Below are 18,878 nucleotides of genomic sequence, written 5' to 3'. Positions count from 1 at the left end.
CATAGATATCCATTATGAAAATGAGTGGCCTTGAGATTCAGCTGCAGAAACAATGCACTGCACACCACGTCTGATATTTACAGTGTACTGACTGCAACAGCCACAAGAGCACAAAAACATCTGACCAGGTTAGGAGCTTCGTAAAAATCATTCATGGTTTCACCGCCAACAAACAGGAGGCAGCACCCTGATCCAGTGCACGTGGACAAAGTTACAGGCAGGAAAGCCCAAGAAGCAAACAAACAAACACAGCCTTCTGAGTACCTGGGATAAGCACTGACTGTACCATTGGAGGCTCTGTACTCAGAGCACACAGTTCTCCGCAGTTCATTGGATATTCTTATATTTGCTCTAGTATTAATTGAATTAACTGAATTTTAAGTTATGGAATGCCTCGTTTCCCACTATTTTGGTGGAGAATTTGGGAATGCAGAACTGGGCTGTTTGATTCCATCCGCTGGTGTTTCTTCTCTTACCACTTTACCAAACCAAGGCAATCATATTTCCCAGCACGCATCATAAATCTCACCTCCATCCCACACGTCCATGCCGAAGAAGGAAGAAGTGGGTTGTTGTTTATCTGAGCAGGAGAGACTCCTCTGCTTCTGGGTGTAACAAAGACTGAATAGAAGTCTCTTTATACTTTTGTGCACAAACAGTATTTCTAAAAGCTGCAATTGCTTTTAGCAGATTGCACACACTATTTGTGTGTGAGCAATACTATCCCATTAGGTGGGATGTATATAGGTTCCACTGCGAATTCCTTTGGAGGAATTGCAGATTAAGCATTCATGCCATACTCACAATGGCAGATAAGTATCTGATCTGAAATTTCAGCACTGTGGTGGTTAAAACAGTGAGAGAAAAACAACATTGTTTTGCACTTAGAAACCTGTTTCTAATCAGCTGAGCTACTCCTATGGGGTCAAATAAAAATGATTAGCTTATTAAAAGCATAGCTTTACTATTTAATAAGCAAAAATGATTGAAAATTCTGTTCCAGATCCTGATAATTTTAGTGTTTCTAGTTAAGCCTGCAAAATTGCATTCATTATTAGTGTCTAGATTCATTAACAATTCAATTTATAGATATTAATGCTTATAATGCATGCTTCGCTTGCCAAAACTTGAAGAGAAATTGTTTCAATTAGCTTTCATGGATCATGAATCCTACCGGCTGGGTATTTTTAGACAAAAGATACAAACACATCCCCAAGCAATGCTAATGCACAGCTGGGATTCATACGTAAGGTCAGCTAGCAGTTTAAAAGGAAAAACAGTAAATGAGTTTTACACAGAAGAGGAAGACAAGAAGAGAACGAATCAAATATTTGCAAGTTGCACCACTCCTCTAATAAGGGCCAGGGTTCTATGTGTTTTCTGCCGTATTTCTAGAAAGTCAGACCAGCAATATATAAACCGATGAGTAGGCTCAAGGATGTTTTCAGCATGTGACTAAGACATAATGGATACATGTACAGGCCCAAGGCAAATTGTTCCATTCTCATTTTCATTCAGACTATATAATTAAAATCAGTAAAGATGCACAGAAATAACAGAAAACACGATTTTGCTCAACTCCTTTTTTCTTTCCTTAGGTCAACTACAGTCAGGCAGAGGAAATTCAAATCTACACATTTTTGCACTATGCATGCAATGCAAAGGAGCCACAAGGTGACAATAAGGCACTGGGTTGAGCTGACCAGGTTGTTGGTCCAGGCGTATTATGACCGGCGCTGTGACCTGCACATGATCAGAGGGGCTGCAATTAGCCCAGACTGCTCCCAGTTACACTGCACAAGGAAGAGCTGAACTCTGCCAAATACTGAGCACTTGCTCAATTCACTGAAGCACTGTGCATGAACCAAGGAAAGTATGCAGCCCCAGGACGGGGATTAGTGATTTTATCTGAGCACTTAAAAGAAAAGCACCCAGAATTGCTTACATCCACATGCTGACCTTATTAATTAAAAAAAAAAAAAAAAGTTACTATAAAAAGTTTGCTTTTACTATTGCCAGTAATCCATTAACCTCCATTCTCTTACCTCTCTGTAAACACCTACAGAAAAAGGGCGAGATTTTAAATGCAGGTACTCCTAGAAGGTATCACAGTGTGCACCAAAAGTCTCTGTAGACAGAGCAAATCCTCGGAGAGGAGGATCAGATCCGTTGCTTCTTCTTCCTAAATACTCGGGTATGTGGTGGAAGGACCTCTGCCAAGCAAAAGGCGACAGTCTGTACCTGCTGCACAGCTCTGAGCTTCTGAAATGAGACCATCCAGTCCTGAACTGTTAAACTCTCCACCATCATTCATACTGCTAAACACCTAAATACAGTGAAAACATCCTGGATTTGCTTTGATTGTTCCCATTTTGGTCATCCATGTCCATTTCCATGGGTGTTGTCTCTAAAAATGGTGTTAGAATTTCCAGTAAACTCTTCTAGTAATGGAAGCAAAAAAGAGCATAAACCCACAAACCTTAACTTCTACTACCATGATCCCAAGTTCATTACTTGACAGCTCTAGCTTGAACAGCATGTAAAAGGGAGTCAACTAATTTAATAAGCAAAGCGCTTCAAAAATATATCAGAAATGAAATGACAGAGGCAGCCTTACTGCCAGCAGCTGTGGTCAGCAATGAAATCATTAGCAATACCACATTACTATTCGAGACCGTAATTCATTCGGTTTAGAAAGTCCACAGAGGGCCGACTGGCTTTGCCATGAAAACCTGAGAGCAGATTCCAATTACGTGAAGTTCAGTTCTTTATGGCCCCCTCTCCCTACACACAGCCTGCTGTACGTCTTTTGCCAGCCTCGGAGCAGCCTGACTTTCCTCTGACCATGTGCCCAGTCTGAAACCCACGGACCTCCTAAACTTCGTGATCTCTTTTAAGCTATTTTCAGATTAGCAGATTTGCCATAAATAAGGACCTGAAGTAATCCCAGATAGTAAACATTTTCACTGCAGGCCCAAATTCTGCTATTTTTGAACATTTATGAAAATAATGAATTTCCTACATTATTTCCCAGGTTTATTTCCTATCCACACCCACATCTGAATTACGATCTTCAGCAAATTCTGTCTGAAACTGAACACCTGATATCAATGTCTCATATTCAGAGTTTCGTATAGCACCACTCTGCAGCCCACCTGGAAACTAAATGGATAAAGACACTCCGAAAGGAAAAGGAGTCTCTATTGCTGGACTGTGGAAAGGCACTGAGCAAATAAACTGAAATATTTTTGTTGTTGTTTTGTGTTTCAAAACCATCCCTTTCCCTGTGCAAGACAAGGTGGGATGGTTAAAACCAAGGGGGCACGCGGATGATTCCAAATGTTCTCTTTAGAGCATGGAGTACTCCCTTAAGCCCTGGGTGAAGAAAACCAGGGCATGTCAAATTCAGCTCTTATGTAATTGGGCCATCGTGTTCTGACTTCACCTGCACTTCCAGATGGTCTCAAGATGTTGGTTAATCTACAGCTCATTCCAGCTGCCTAGCCCTGAAGTGACTAACTGAATTGGGGTCTACATATGAAAGCAACTATACAATTCCATTTCTTTTATTCCGTGCAGATGGGAAAGCAGCACACATGCCTTAGCTGTTAAGTACCCAGAAGCAGAGTAAAAACTAACAAAACTAGATTAGGAACTTATGTTACAAGCAACTTGTCCTGCTCCCTTAGAAATCTTTACATAAACAACTTCCAATCTATCTGCATTATCCCAGGCTTGTCGATTTCCCATACAATCTCACTGTCATCAGGTAAGCACTTCCTTTTCAGCAGCTTGCAGCAATGAGGAGGTAAAGCTGAGAGCTACTGGCGTGTAAAACACACTGAGAGATGCAGAATAAAAACAAAAGGGGGACTCAGACCCAACAGTTCAGTACTCAAACGTTTTCTGTCCTAACGAGCACTCACTGAGGATGGCTCCATCTACTGCAAGCACTTCAATGCAACAAAACTATCCATCCACCCACACAAGACCTGGGAAGTGGTATGTGTGCTGTCTAATTTACCTTCCTCCATGGCAGGGAGGTGGTCAGCTAACAGGAGATCCATCCTACATATCTGAGATTGCCAGAATCTTCACATGAAAACCAAACAATTCATCCACACGGGCTGGAGGACATAGAACTCATGAGCTGTAGCCTGGAAATGGTCCAACGTCTGCAAAACATCAACAAACTGAAGTGCTGTGACACACGAAGGAAGTGGCTGGAGCCGAAAGGTGTTTCTCTGACTCCTACCTCACACACACAGGTGCCAATCGGTGCTTGGCAGGACCGCCCTTAGCAGCGTTCAGATGGATTTCTGCATGTCACAGGCAGTGCATCCCCAGAATTGCAGGGTGCAAGCTTCTGCTTGGGGTGTCTACAAATTTATTTGGATTTATTACGTCCAAAATAACAGATACCATTTCAGACCACAAGTGTTTAAAGCTGCCTGGAAGGAGTAACAAGCCCTGCCCTCTCCATCCCAGCAAATTATTTTCTCATGCACTCATTTTAAATTTAGTTTCCCTGTTTCCTTTCTTAATCCATCAAGAATGCAGCTTCCACGATTTACTCCTCTTTATACCACAACTGTTTTTCTGTTATTTTTTCAACTAAAACAAACAGTAAGTGTGACATTCAAGACACAGATGCAATTCCTTACCTTTGGTGAGAACATTCCTTGGTACTGACTTCCTCCTCCCCGCTCACTTTCTAAGGGAAGACTGTTGTATTGCAGCTTTAATCTTTGCTTCCTCCCATGAACAGACAGGACAGTTTAAATACATATTAGACTAAATTTTTTCACATCAATTTAATATTTTTCCTATTTTGCCTTCTTATGGGAAGCAGGAACAAGTTTTAAAGTTTTAGGCAGAGCAATAACACGGATGGAGCTATGAATGAGAAATTACATTTGTAACTTTTCCGTCACCAAAGCTACCTCTGTCAAGTTGAGATGCTTCTGGCATCAAAACACCATGTTCCATTGTGCTCACACTCCTCCCTTGCAGTTGCTGCACCACACTACTGTTGTTCACTGTGGGGAAAACAAAGGAGTCACTTCCACACATTCCCATAACCATTTAAAACAGTCCTAAAGTCTTTCACGTTCCCTTCCTCAGCTTTATCTCACTGTGATTGCTCTGCAGAGAACATGAGCTGTGCAGAAATCAGAGTGGGTTAAACCAAATCTCTCTGTAGAAATGCTCCAAATATCCCTCAAACTGTCAGTATTAGAATTACAAAGCAAATATATTTTAAGCCTATTTTTAATACTTTGTTTTTGTTTTAAATCAAAGAAAAACATACTTTGAGAGATTCCCATCTCAGAAAATCATTGATTCTAACATGACCAGAAATTTCATTTTTACCTTGTCCCAAAGACTGGAAATGTACAGCTTGCAGGAAAAAATAATGATAAAAGTTACTCGTGAGCAGGAATTGCAGCTTAGTTTAAAACAATGACAAACACAACAGAGCAGCCACCTTCTGCCCTTCTGCTCCCCCCTGCCCATACCCGTGCTGGGATGCAGGCTCCTTGCTGGCATCTGAGCTCTGGAAAAGGAAGCCACTTCCTCATTAAGACATACCCAACTATGGTCATAACACAGGGAGCCAAAAGTAGCAACAGATTTATTATTACCGCAGTTTGGGAATACTTTTTTTTTTTTTCCTCTGTTACTCAATCCAGTTAATTATCCATGCAAAGTAAAGTTATTCCTGGCAGCCACGGAGACAAAACCAACTTCAGTACTGCCAGAGGTAGAGTGGTTGTTATGCAGGAGAAGAGATGAACTAGTTCAATAAATTAGCCCAAACAAGGTACGCACTGGGATTGGTCTTTAGAGATTCAAAATACCAAATTCAATGCTTTTAGGCTCATGGTACTTCTTATTTAATAGAGAAATGCCTGATCTGGGACTGCTGCACATCCCAGAGATGGTACAAAGAGGTGATTTTTTTCAGAGTGCCCTGAGGGTAACAGGAAGAATTACAGAAAGCTTCAAACCGTTCTGCTCCCACAAATGTCCCCGTGCTGTGGGCTCTCACTTCAGCAACAAAGCACAACCAATGAGGAATTTGTGGTGGCAGCTGAAGACGTGGGCTGCTGTCACAAAGCACAGCGCCAGCTGCCTCACCATCCCTGCATTTGCCTGGGAGAGCACGGTCTGGTTTTGATGAGAGGAGGCCCATGCTCAGACCATGCAGCACCTTGGGCCTCATCACAGCTCAGTGCTGTGTACCCAACCCACACGCAGGGCTCTCCAGAAGGCCCTGTGACCGCAATGGAAAATCACCTGCCCTGGCAAGTGTCCCCAGGGTCAGCTTTCACCTCAAAGAAATGAACCGATGACAACTGGAGGATGGAGAGGTGACACCAATACCCCACAACTCCACAAGGCACACACTGAGCAGGGGCTGAAAGCAGAGAAAACCACAGAACTTGACGGAAGTACTCGGTTCAGCAGTCCATGGGCACTGTGAGCCCATAAACAACGAACAACAGGAACACAAACAAACTCTATGGGAAAAGAAACCTCTCGCATTTTTTCACTGCAGTAAAGTACAGACCACCAAGAACAGCTTGACTCAAATACCCAGCATTAGTTCCCACACAAGAGTTGTTATTGTTGGCTTCGACACCACGTCCAACAAGAACAGTAAGAACATGCATTCTGCTAATGTTTGAATAACCCTTGCCAACAAATTGATCCCACAGCAGCACGGCTGCAGGAGATGGTTGCAAAAGATTAAGTGAGAGGTGGAGAAGGGAGACACATGTAGCACTATTCTTTTAGCATAACCATTCAGTGGGAGCTCTTTTATTTGCTTATTTTAGGTGGATTGTTTCTTTTCTTCTTAAAAACAACAACAACAAAAACAGGGCATTGGTGAGCATCTGTAATTTTACATCCAAGGGAGATGCAACTGCCAGGGAAACAGAGATTCCACAGATGTTAACCCATAGGACAGCCCACATTAAGTAGGTCTCTAAATAAGGGCTGGAAGGCACTTTCCAATGAAAAACAACGTTTTTCCAAAGTAGGCAATGACAGCTGTCAGCTTAGCCCCAGTCCAGCAACCGGCCTCCTACATTCAGCTGGTTACCCTACAATAAATTCATCCCTTCCACAGGTAAAAAAGGATAAACAGGTCACTGAAATAGAGAAAAAGCCAGAGTGCCCTCTGTGTGTTACTTCAGTTTTCTTCTCTATCTGAGAGAACATTTTGACATATCTAAATTAAGACCATTAAAGCCAGATCCTCACTAGCCCACAGGACCAAGTTGTTGTGGCACTCGAGTGCTCAGAGCTCCCACCTGCAGGGCAGTGAGCTGTGAGGCCGAGCTGACAGTGCCCGGCTACCTGAGGGCTCAACTTTGTGCTCCCGCACAGCACCACATGGAACTGCTGCCCCAGAACCAGCACACGAAGCTGTAACCTACACTCCAAACCTGGTCTGTTGTCTCTTTTCAATCTGACCAGGAAGCAAATCTGCAGAAAGCATAAATTGAACTGTAATTTTATTCTTACGTGAACGTTTCTTCCATAGGAAATAGATAAGCTTCCTCCTCCAGGAACAGGTCACAGCACTGAGGCCACCACTGGCTTTTGATTGTTCTCTTCAGGTACCTCCGTTCTGTTCCACCCCTCAAGCACATTCCCCAGTTTGGCACATGGGCTCCTGAAATGTGCTACCCTGTGCCATGAACGTGAAGAAAACGGAACAGAGTGAATGATTACAATTACAGTAAGTTTATAATCATTGTTTTAATCTGGTACGGCCTGATGGCAGCCTGTCACTAAAGAGTCCTTTACAGACTCTTAACATTAAATGGGGCTCTGTATCTTTAATCTTTGAAGTGATTTTCCAACCCACACAAGTAAACCTTTTCGACAGTACAGTCTCTTTTTAAGTTAAAAATAAAACACCCAACTATTTTCTTTTTTTCCCACAGACGAGAACATTAAAACATTGACATTTTAATCTGTTCTATACAAGAGTGAGTTGTGTCAGCACACTGCTTCCAGCTACAACAACAGAAAAACCCAAGTTTAATTAAAGACAGAGTGGAGAAGCTGCCTTGTGGTGTCTGAACCACAAAGCTGTGATGTACAGTCTTTGTGCACTCACCATCTTCGGGCTCGGTTTCCTCGCGGATAACTGCCTGGCAGAGAAGAGATGATGGCAAAGAAAGGAGAGATGAGAAAAAAGCGTCTTTCTACAGGAGGGAATCAGAAAGGTAAGAATCATAACTTTCACCAATTTAACCAAGAGAATAGAGATGCCATAGCACAAATACCCTTATCACCAAAACACACTGAACTTAATCATGCTCGTGTCATCCCCACCACTTCAGTGCTAGGATTCCTACTGATCCTTGCCTTAACACTGAACAAATGTGCTTCTCTGCTGACAAGTTCATTTCCCCAGCAAGTTCCACTGACGTTTTGTTTTTAACAATGGAACCACAAAATCCTGGATTTCTACTTCCAGATAAGCAGCTGAACTCCAAGAGACACTGTCTGCAAGGCAGAACCTGACCCTTCTGTAGCTCCAGCAGGCTGGAGGCCCCGGGGCTGCAGCAAGACTTCAGTGGGGCAGCAATGGAGGAGGAAGCCTGAGGAGAGCAGTAGTTCCCATCTCTTGCCTGTGAGCTAAAAGACAAAATGTTGGCAAATCTCAGGTTATGTCTACCAGCACTTCCTCACTACAAACAGGAACATCAGGAGTAAGTTTGCAACATCGTCCTTCGCTTGCTGGAGAAGATGAAGTGCCCAGCACTATGAGCAAAAGAATTTGCTCCTGCTCCCAGAACCTACCTCAGTTCTGAAGCAGGACAACGGCTCCCTCGAATAAGAGACAAACCAAAATGAGTAGGAGTTGTGCAAACAGCAACAAAATGGAAAGCAGAGATGAAGCTGGAAAGCAAGCAAAACCAGGAGAAAAAAAGCATAGGAACACAGTTCTTTACTATGAGGATCCACATCTAATATTGCTTGCAAAACTCTGTAAGAGACTAATTTCAATTGAAAGAAGATATATCATGAAAATAAACCTGGAGGGGCACATCTACAACTAAAATTGTACAACTTGCCTGTGGTTTGTAGTAAGCTATCCTCCAAACTTCGGTTTATCAGCCGAATAAACAGAATTATAGATGGAAGAGGACAAAAATATATATCATATTACCTTAAAATTGTATAGATTGCTTTGTGAAATTGTTTTCTGCCCTACCTGTCACATAGAATAGGAAAGATATGTTTATCAAGGAAAATACATTCATATTCTTGGCCAGTTTTACAAAAACCAAGCCAAACCTCACCACCCAAAATCCATCCGACCAAACCCCACCACCACTCAGCTCTCGCTCAGACACCTTCAGAGTGGTCCAGTTTCCAAATGGGGATGGGTGGGTGCACGTGGGCTGCCAGGCCTCCTGCCCAGCTTTGCTCCCAGGCTGGTGAGGACACCCCCATGTGCAGCACTGCTGTCCAACATGGAGCATCTTCTGCCCACGCACACCCTGGCTGTGGAACGGCTCCTTCTGAAATCCCTCCCCGTGGAAAAGAGGTTTGCAGTCTCTGCTGGTGGCGGATCTGTGTTGAGCGTGGAAGCTCGTTTACACACATACTTTTCACAGCCAGGCATGTCCCCTGTATTTACATTTCCAAGCATGTCTATACTGCGTGTCAGTCCTGCAGTTTTTACTGAGCAGAATCACCATTACCCTAAATCAAGACTCGTGAATGTTAGATTATGAAGGAGAATTTTTCCCCCGTCCTCTTCTTAAGAAAAGGAAAATCCTAAGAAAGTCGGTGAATCCAAGCAGAGACTTCAGAAGTCTCCTTTCAGGCAATCAAAGGCAGGATTTTCCAAGCAGGCAGCTGTAGTTCATTAGATCTGCCATGGACCGTGAAAGCCACTTGCCAATAGTGTCGAAAGACTATTACTCATTTCAATCTCTCTGAAGAGGACAGCTCTCTGACAAAGCATTAGTGAAAAACAGAGTTTGGGGCTCTGACTGAACAGCTAAGCACACAGAAGGAAGCTCTGTACTGAACACGATGCTGAATTTCAAAGGCAGATTGATGTCCCAGCTTTTCACTTGCAGAGATCACATCTTCCATGTAGATTATAGAGGGAATAAAAGTAAGCGTGCCGTGCGATAATCACCCCATACAACCTGTCAGAAGTGTGTTCCTGAACAGCTTTCTGCACCCCTTGCTAACATCTGCAATTGGCAAGAGCAGAAAAAAGTCAAATCTGCTAAGAACTTCCCACAATCCAGAGAAATTAATCAAAATAATTAAGAAATCTCTCCAAAATTAATAAAAACTTACAGCAAAAATAATGAGGAAGACTGGAAGACACCCATTTTTCCACTTTCCTGAATTAAATTTCTGCATAAGGAAGAATTTGTAGAAGATTCTGTAGCACATGCCTGGACAGGCTTTGCCCACCCTCACACTTGGCAATGTCTTCCCCTTTTGCCTGCAACAATCTCAGCCCTTCCAACACTTCTGCTCCCCTGACTGCAGCTTCCCATTGCTCCTGTAGTGCCAGCAGCAGCACTACAGACATTTTAATAACAGCCTCCTTGGTTCCAGGCAGTGTTACACTGCGGCCAGACACCACATGCCAGTGATACATCTTGCACAGAAGATAAGTGCATTTTGTGTCCTGGCTGTTACTACCATAGACCACACCTATAAATATTCCAATTGCCGTGGCTGAGCACATGAACTCCAGCACATTGTATGCAATAGCAGCTAGGAAGAGTTGTCAGAACTCCAGCATCTGAACAAGAGGTAAGACGATGATCTCTCTGACATTGTCTGTTAATCAAGACAACAAACACCTCACCCAAAGCCTCTCTGTATTTGTATAAAATCTGAAGCATTGGGAAGGGCTGAACAAAAACACTCTCTCCTCATCCCTGAGGAATCAATAACCCACTTCATGCAGTTCACTCAGAGTCAGTTTTTACAACTCTGTTTTTACAGGTCACCAGAGAGAACTCAAATCCCTTCCGTTCCTAACATTCACCTTACTTCAGAGAAGAAAGTTCAGAAAAAAAGTGTAATAAATCATTATGCATGCACAGCAAATAGCAAAACCTAATCAAACTACATAAGGAAATGCTTTCGTAGGATTCCAGAGAAGTGACAGGTTATATCTTACGGGAGAGATGTATTGCAGCACAAGCGATAATGTGCACGCAATGGAGTTGACTTTTTCATGATGTTTTTCTCCAGCTTAAACCCATTCTCTGAGGAGGATCGTCAGCGTGGCCAACGAGCCAGTAGCTGCCTGGCCCAGATAAACATTGGTGTCCTATTTGCATTGAAAAGTATATAAGGAAAAGCCTTTAAGGAGTCTGATGTCACAAAAGCGACCTTAAATGACCTCATATACACTTTTTAATAAAGTCAAACTGTTGTACAGAAGCAAGTAGCAAACACTGATTGCTCTTATTGTATGGCTGGGCATCAGAGAGAATCCTTTCCAAGAGTATACCAGGAAAAAAAAAGGCATTCATGGTAAATTTTATGAGAGAAGGATAAAAAACAGGTAGTTCAACAGATTCCTGAAATCCCAGAAGTGGTCAATAAATCGACTTCTGCTTCACATTATATGAAGAGGCTGTACTTAGCAAATCACTGTGTAAGCTGCCTCAATAACAGCACTCTTGCTATCAGGTTTACCTGCAATGATTCCAACAAATAAATTAATTTCTTAGATGACAAGAAAAGGTTCTCTAGAATGGGGAAGACACATGAGACAAAAATTTCCACTAATAAAACAAATATCAGACTCTGAACTGAATTTAATGCTACCTTTTTTTTTTTTTCCTCCACTGAAAGATTTGAAATCCCCACAGCCCCAACACCGGAGCTACAAAGAAAACATCCCTCAGACTGTGTTCTAAAGATAGAATGGAAGCAGAAGGAACCGTCTCTATGTCAGTATGTGATTCACCAAAGCATCCCCTACTCCTCAGCAAAGGCCCATGACCAGGAAATATACACCCACCCTGCAATCAAAGTTCTAGACTTCAAAGCAAACCCAACTCAGAGCTACTGTTTAATTTACTCCTTTTCAGTAACGTTACTGCAATGTAAGGAAAACTCTACGAACCTTCCAGATTTCAGAATATGCCCTTACCACAAGTTATGGCAGAAGGGTGTTTCCCAAGACTACAGCGAACAATAAAGCAGACACCTTCCCAGCCCCATGTTACTGATTTTACTGATCTGCTTATTCCCTGGAGATACTCATTAGGTTTCCACCTCCCACCTTGTTTTCCTTTTGAGTTACCACATCTATTTTTCATAAATCTTCCCACAGACGAACTCCATTTTGCTCTGGGGCGCTCTGTACTGCTCTTACTGAAACGCTTCACCTCCAGTTGCTGTTCTCTTCAGGTTTGTCTCCTGCATAAGAGCTGAACAAAATTTTGATCAATGAGGAAAATCATGTGTTTCATATGCATCTCACCAGGAAGTCAGTTATTGGCGCATGAAAGCAGGTGTTTAACACAGATTTGTAATGTCCTATGAAGTGGACTGCCCTCCTGAATTGCCCAGGAATCTACTCCCACCAGCTCCATAAAGCAATTCAACCAATGTGAAGGCTAAGAACTGTGTGATCTGGATATCGGTATCACATAATTAGCCTCGGTGCTGGGTGGGTTGATTACATTTTACTTGAATGATCAGTTTCTACAGATTTGGCTTTAGCTGTAAAATTTGTATTTCTGTTTTTCACAGCTGTAGAAACTTACATCAAAATATGAATCAAATATAAACTGAAGAGTTTATTTACTGAGTACCTTGAACCAAATGGGGAAGAATTGAGATCTAGGTTCCAATTCCCAGAGTGATTAAATGAAGGGAACCTGTCAGGAGAGCTGTTAGGACCATTCTCACTCATTTTAAGTGTGCCTTGGAAAACACGATGTGTTGGAGAGGACAGAGAGAAACAATCATGTTTTGTTTTTTTTTAATTTAAAGGAGATCTGGTGACTCGATGAACTGCAGTCTGCTCCATCTGACACAGTTCTCAGAGTCACCGAATGGCCAACAAGGGGCTCCAGATAAGAAAAACTGAAGAGAGTAATGTAATGCTAATTACATGAATTTTCAGGAGATACATTCTTGGATTAGCTTAATTTTTAATTAAAAGTTTATTGCTAATTAATAGCACAGATATAGCAGATTTTTATAAGGCAGTTGACTTGATGAAAAATGACATTTGATTAAGAAACTCAAAATCAACATGACACATCAAGTGGGTTAGGAACAGATAGGCCTCAATACTTATTTGCAGATGAGGCTAAACACTAAAAAAACGTTTCCAGGTTATATCAATTAAATATCAAAACAAAAGAGAAAGGGTTCTTTCATCCCATCACCTATACACCCGAGCTCTCCGGCTTCTTCCCTTTGTACAATGCTTTGCAGATAATGCACAGTATTAACATTTCCTTTTCCTGAAAGAAATCTTAAAAAGCTGTACTTAAAGGAGCTGCTTACACCCAGTACAACAAGATGTTCTGCTGTCATCAAAGGAACAAAATTCCACCATAAGTTACACAGCTTTTTTTCATCCAATGTATTGAAGTATCATTCAGCACTCTGCTGTTCTCCACCTGGTACAAACCCACCTGGCTGCTGACAGCCCCACGGCAGGACATGAGACATACCAGAGCATGTATTGCTTTGGTTTGGCCATAAATATATGAGATAGAATAAAGAAGCCTCAGATGAGTAGCCTGGAATCTCTTCCTATCAACATCACAGCTCCACGGTGCTCTTTCACTCAAACCATCCACCTTTATCCTTATAGAAAGCATTTACTACATCACATGCCAGCTAAACAATGGAAGGCCTGAAACTGATGGAACACATGAGATGCACACAGACATGACACAGCTGAGGAGCTGTGTGTGAACCTCCAGGCTCCCCAGCTTTCACACTTGTTTGAGCCAGGGGTGTTACGCAGCCCTGGGATGGACGGAGCTGCAGCAATGCTGGGTGAGGAGGGGATTCCTCAGGTCCCACCCTGCAGCCATTCTTAACAGCAGCTACAGCTGAACCACATCCAACAGTTCATTGTGATTTCAGCCATTTTCAAAACAACGTTACATCTGTAGCTGTAACTAATCAGCAGTTCCAGTACTTTCCATAGCAGAAATCTCCCTTCTGCTAGGAAGATTTGTATAGCACGACAGAGCCACCTAGAATCTCCAACCCAAGTTTGTCTAAATGCAGCCAACCTGCCCGCGAGCAGGGCTCCAGCTGCAGCGACGATGTTGTGGTTTTCCTGTCTACCACCTGCCTCCCTACAACATCAATACATTTCAGAGTCCGAAGGGACACCCAAACAAAGCTGGAGGGACATGCAGGAATCAATGGCAAAACAAAAAACAAACAGCTTTCAAATGGTTTTGGACTCTTTAATAGCTTGGAGTTCTTATTTTTAGACTGCATACAAGTCTAGCTCAAGGTGCTTTTTCCTTCATCCCCATGACAGCAGTTAAGTGAATACACCTGCCTCGCCTCCCTCCCTTCTGATGGTAAACAGAAGGTCTTGCATTTAGGGCACAACGTGGAATACTTCAGAACAGCCCCGTGCCAAAATGGCACATTTCTGAGAGATGCAAAGGTATTCAATAAAAAGCTTTTAAAGGCATATTTTTAAACTTGCAGCAGGAAAGCTTTTCTGTGTCAAGACAGTAATTCTTTTAACAGCATTGATCAAAATGTCATTCTTTTATGAGTGTACAATACCTTTTAATGGCATACAACAAGCCATTAGGGTTATACACCTCCGTATGGCAGACAGCTTACTGGAAAAATGGGAACACCGGCCAAGAGACAGACACCGGCCTCCGTGCCTCTAAGAAGGGAGCTCCCCTCATTCACCCCAGCTCTATTTCACCCCACAAATGAAACCATCACCAAATTAAGCCAAACTTCCCATCGCTTCCACCAAACAGTTATTTTCACCATAACCTACTTACTTTCTCCTAATACCTGCTAAAAATACAATGAATATTCCGGCTTTCTAAAATGGGATGTTGTCACCAAGGTCACTTCCACTCCTTTCTTCTCTCTGGCGATCGCACTTATCCCCAGATCAGCACCGACTGAGGAATCAAAGGTGGCTGAATTGCACATAATGGTTTTGATTCTCAGAAACAAACCACGCGGCCTTTCCTCACACTGAGACTCGGGACAGAATCATCCAGTTCTTTTCAAGTGCACCAGCCCTTCAGAACGGGTACGAGCGCTGCTCATTGCATTTGCTCTGCTTGAATGGAAGGCAGGCGGGGGCTGCCCAGGTGCATCCAGCAGCGCTTTACAGACTTAGTTCAGTCACCAGCAAGAAAAGGAACGATTCCTACCAACGCACCTTCACGGGTTTTTACTGTGAGGGTGGGAAAATACCCCCGGGGTTTAATCACCCGCGTTAATGGAGCTGCGGCAGCACCAGAGGAACCTGGTTTCACCCTCGGCAATAGATGGATGGAGGGCAGCGCTGCTCGGCTGCTCCGCACAGCGGGGACAGTGCGGGGAGCACATGGAGAACGGCCCCAGAGCAAAGCATGGAGAAAGTAACAGTAATAGAAACAGGAGCAACTGGAGGCTACAAAAAGCAAAAGCTGAAGTGAGTTTAATCTCAATGAAGAAGAGCTGATCATAACTCAGACACACGCAGCGCTGCTGTGCCCTGCCCCCATCACACAGCTCAGCACCGGGCCGTGTTTCACACCATCGTTACACACACACACACACACACCGACCCCCGCCCCGCAGTGCCATCATCCCGCCGGTTCCTCGCCCCCCCCCGCCCCGCTCCCACGCGAGACACGCGGCCCCAGACCGGAAGGAGCCGCCCCTGTTTGACGGCGCCGCCGCCCAATCCCGAGGAGGGAGACGCGAAGTCCCGCCCATCGGCGCCAGGAAACCAATCAGCGCTCAACAAGGGTTGGGCGGTGCTCGCTGCTTCCCTCCTGCGAGTCCTCGCGATCCCACTGGTTCCGGACGCGTTGATTGACGTGAGCGTTGCCCAACGGGAGCTCGGCCGTGGGAGCTGCTGGGGCCAAGGGCGGAGCTGAGCCCGGGCGGGATGAGAGCAGCAGTGGGGAGTAAGGCCGGGTGTGGGGCTGGGAACCTGCCTGTGAGGCCACATAGAAAACCCAGTTACAGCGGGGAACAGAAACGTGACTTACAGTCAAGCACTAAATCGTAGGAAATAAACGAGCTCCCTCCCAGGCCGCCCAGTGCTGCTGGTAGAGCAGAACGAACCACGCTCAGTGCGATCTAATGGTGTGAATAACGATGCTGCGGCTGCAGGTCATTCCGGCCATAGCTCCTCAGTAACGGGATGGGGCTGCACCGGGCCGGGCAGCTCGTACAGTGATGGAGCTGGGAACAAAGTGAGAAACAAGCGCCGTGTTCTGACAAAGAGCAATGGAAATAAGAAAGCAATGGAAATAAGAAAGCAATGGAAATAAGAAAGCAATGGAAATAAGAAAGCAATGGAAATAAGAAAGCAATGGAAATAAGAAAGCAATGGAAATAAGAAAGCAATGGAAATAAGAAAGCAATGGAAATGCACTGCGTTCAGAACAGCAAAACACGAGAATGGAAACAGGAACTTTGTATGTTCCTTGTAGAGAAATGAAGAAAAACAAACGGTTTTGTAATAAAAATGTAATATCCTTTTCTTGGGCTTCACAGTCAAAGCAGCTTTATAAACTGTTTGTGCATGCACACTAACCCTGTGCTGATCCCACTGGCCTCAGGCACACAAGATGCTTATGGAATAACATGGTGGTCCCTGCTACAGGAGGCATCCATTTATCCATGTCATCAGGAGGCCAAGCAAAAAGAACTGAACGTGGTGGACCATCACCAGCACTGCAAGAAAATAATCCAACAAAACCATAAAAAAAAGGAGGTCACCTGGAAAATATTTCTGTACAATATGCAAATACATCAATGAAATACAAGGTTTTGTGTGCATAGAACAGTATTGTGGGTCAGTACCTGGGAACGGACATCCAGCTCCCCATTCTTTTTCCAGTCTAGGACATCACTTTAACGTGTGAAGTCCAGAGGGACAGAAAGCAAACAGGAGTATGGTGGGGATTAGAGCACAGTTATGGCCACTGCTGAGCTCTGGCCATTACAATAAAGCTGCACAATAATTGCTACTACACACAAGGATTTCCCTATCACTCATAACTTGTCAAAAACTTTCTAACCAGAAACTTTCATATCTTGAAAATGTATTTGGAATGTTTTTCTTTTGATATTCTTTCAGCTGAATTGTTCAAGGGTCAAAAACTTGAAATTAGGCACAGCAGTGATCCACGCCGAAAAGCAAAACCTTCCTCTATATAGTTTGGCTTTGATTTGCCATTCATGAGCGCATGAAATTCAGGCTGTCTTTAATAAGCTGATTAAGACAGTCAGGGACATCTGCTGCTATTTGTAGTCAATGTAACTAATGCCTCAGTTGGGAAAAATTCTTTCTCCTTCAAAGACACTGATTTGACCAAGGCGGCAGAAACGCACCATGGGCACATCCTGCTCTGGTCACCTACAGCCTTAACAATGTAAATAAAATAGACCCTTACCAAGGAGAAGCAGCAGAAGGCCAGGACAGTGCATCAAACTGGATGGAGACAGCATCCAGCAGGTTCCTATGGGTGCTGCTCTTCTGCCTTTTTGCCAGTCCCTCCTCAGCAGTAGCTCTGTAGTGACCACAGCAACCTGCTTTATGAGCTGGTGATATGGACCCAATGGCAGCAATCACCAGGTGATGCATAATGCTGGCTTATTGCCACAAGCACATGACTCCACTGCTGCAATGTGCCCTCACTGAGGCATAACGAGCTTGCAGGTGTGGGGACCAGCTGGCCAGACCTCAGTCAGAGTGCTGACAGGTGGCAAAAAGCACAATGAAGCACCTCTGCTCCCCTTCTGCTCCCCTACATTGGAGGCAGAACCATCTCTGGATGTACCTGAGGCACATGCTGGGAATGGTTGCTATCCCTAAGCTCTCCAGCTGCAGCTCAAGCAGCAGAACTCCTCCTGGTCCTGGTGCCAAAGGAGCTTTGTTCATTGTGATGTTTGAACCCCGCTGCTGAGTGTAACAGCCAAGTGTCCCCCATAGCCAGACTGTAGGTGCAGCTCTCCCTGCTGTCACAGCTTCACACACATGGGCCATAGTAACGTGGGCCCACTGCAGGAAAGGTGCAGGACTGCAAAGTGTGCAAGGCTTGACTCGTGTGATGGCAGGAGAGCATTGAACCTGCAGGCTGGCAGCGTGCACGCAGGCGGGGGCAAGGGACTGGGTTGTGAAGAATAAGCAGGTCTGACAGAGCCTTAAGTCAGATCAGGAGGGGCCGTGTTTGGAGCACTTCTTCCCCCCACGCCGTCACTCTGTCTTTCGCATTCCAGAATCTTTATGTTTTCCATTTTGAACAAAATCCCCTCAAACTCCATTAGAAAAATACTCCATTACAAGAGTAACAGAGTTGCACAGTTAAACACTCACAATGAGAAATGCTATGAAGTCAAGACTGTACACACAGCCCTTAATTCTACCCCTTGCATGTCTGCATCATTACAAGATGAGCAGTTCCTCAACTCACACACAATAGTTTGTAGCCTTTTCAGTCTTTTCTATAACCTTGTTCATGTGACACCACATCGCACACTCTGCCATGGCAATGCAGCCCAGACAAAGAGTCCATTAAAGTAATTTATATGAGAAATATGCAGTAAATCACAATTAGACAACATGCAACTTGTGAAGTAAAATAACAGAGTAATAGTGAGGGTAGGGTTATACA

At 43.9% G+C, this 18,878-nt stretch overlaps 1 protein-coding gene across 1 annotated transcript in view; it reads right to left on the bottom strand.

Annotated features, from left to right (window-relative positions):
• Window positions 1-17,835, bottom strand: part of LOC107319466 (uncharacterized) — an 83,425-nt gene extending 65,590 nt beyond the window's left edge. Inside the window, exons 1-3 of the mRNA XM_085551343.1 lie at window positions 17,658-17,835; window positions 8,138-8,171; window positions 7,537-7,702 (exon numbers count right to left, since the gene is read on the bottom strand). Coding sequence (XP_085407469.1) covers window positions 7,537-7,664 — 128 coding nt within the window. The 5' untranslated portion in view covers window positions 7,665-7,702; window positions 8,138-8,171; window positions 17,658-17,835. The remainder of the gene's footprint in view (window positions 1-7,536; window positions 7,703-8,137; window positions 8,172-17,657) is intronic.
• Window positions 17,836-18,878: the final 1,043 nt, after the last annotated feature.

This window comes from Coturnix japonica, chromosome 6 (assembly GCF_054131305.1).
Source record: "Coturnix japonica strain WE chromosome 6, WE-NBRP24, whole genome shotgun sequence".
Taxonomy (NCBI): domain Eukaryota; kingdom Metazoa; phylum Chordata; class Aves; order Galliformes; family Phasianidae; genus Coturnix; species Coturnix japonica.
Note: the sequence above shows the minus strand (reverse complement) of the source record. Positions and strands in the feature narration are given on the sequence as shown.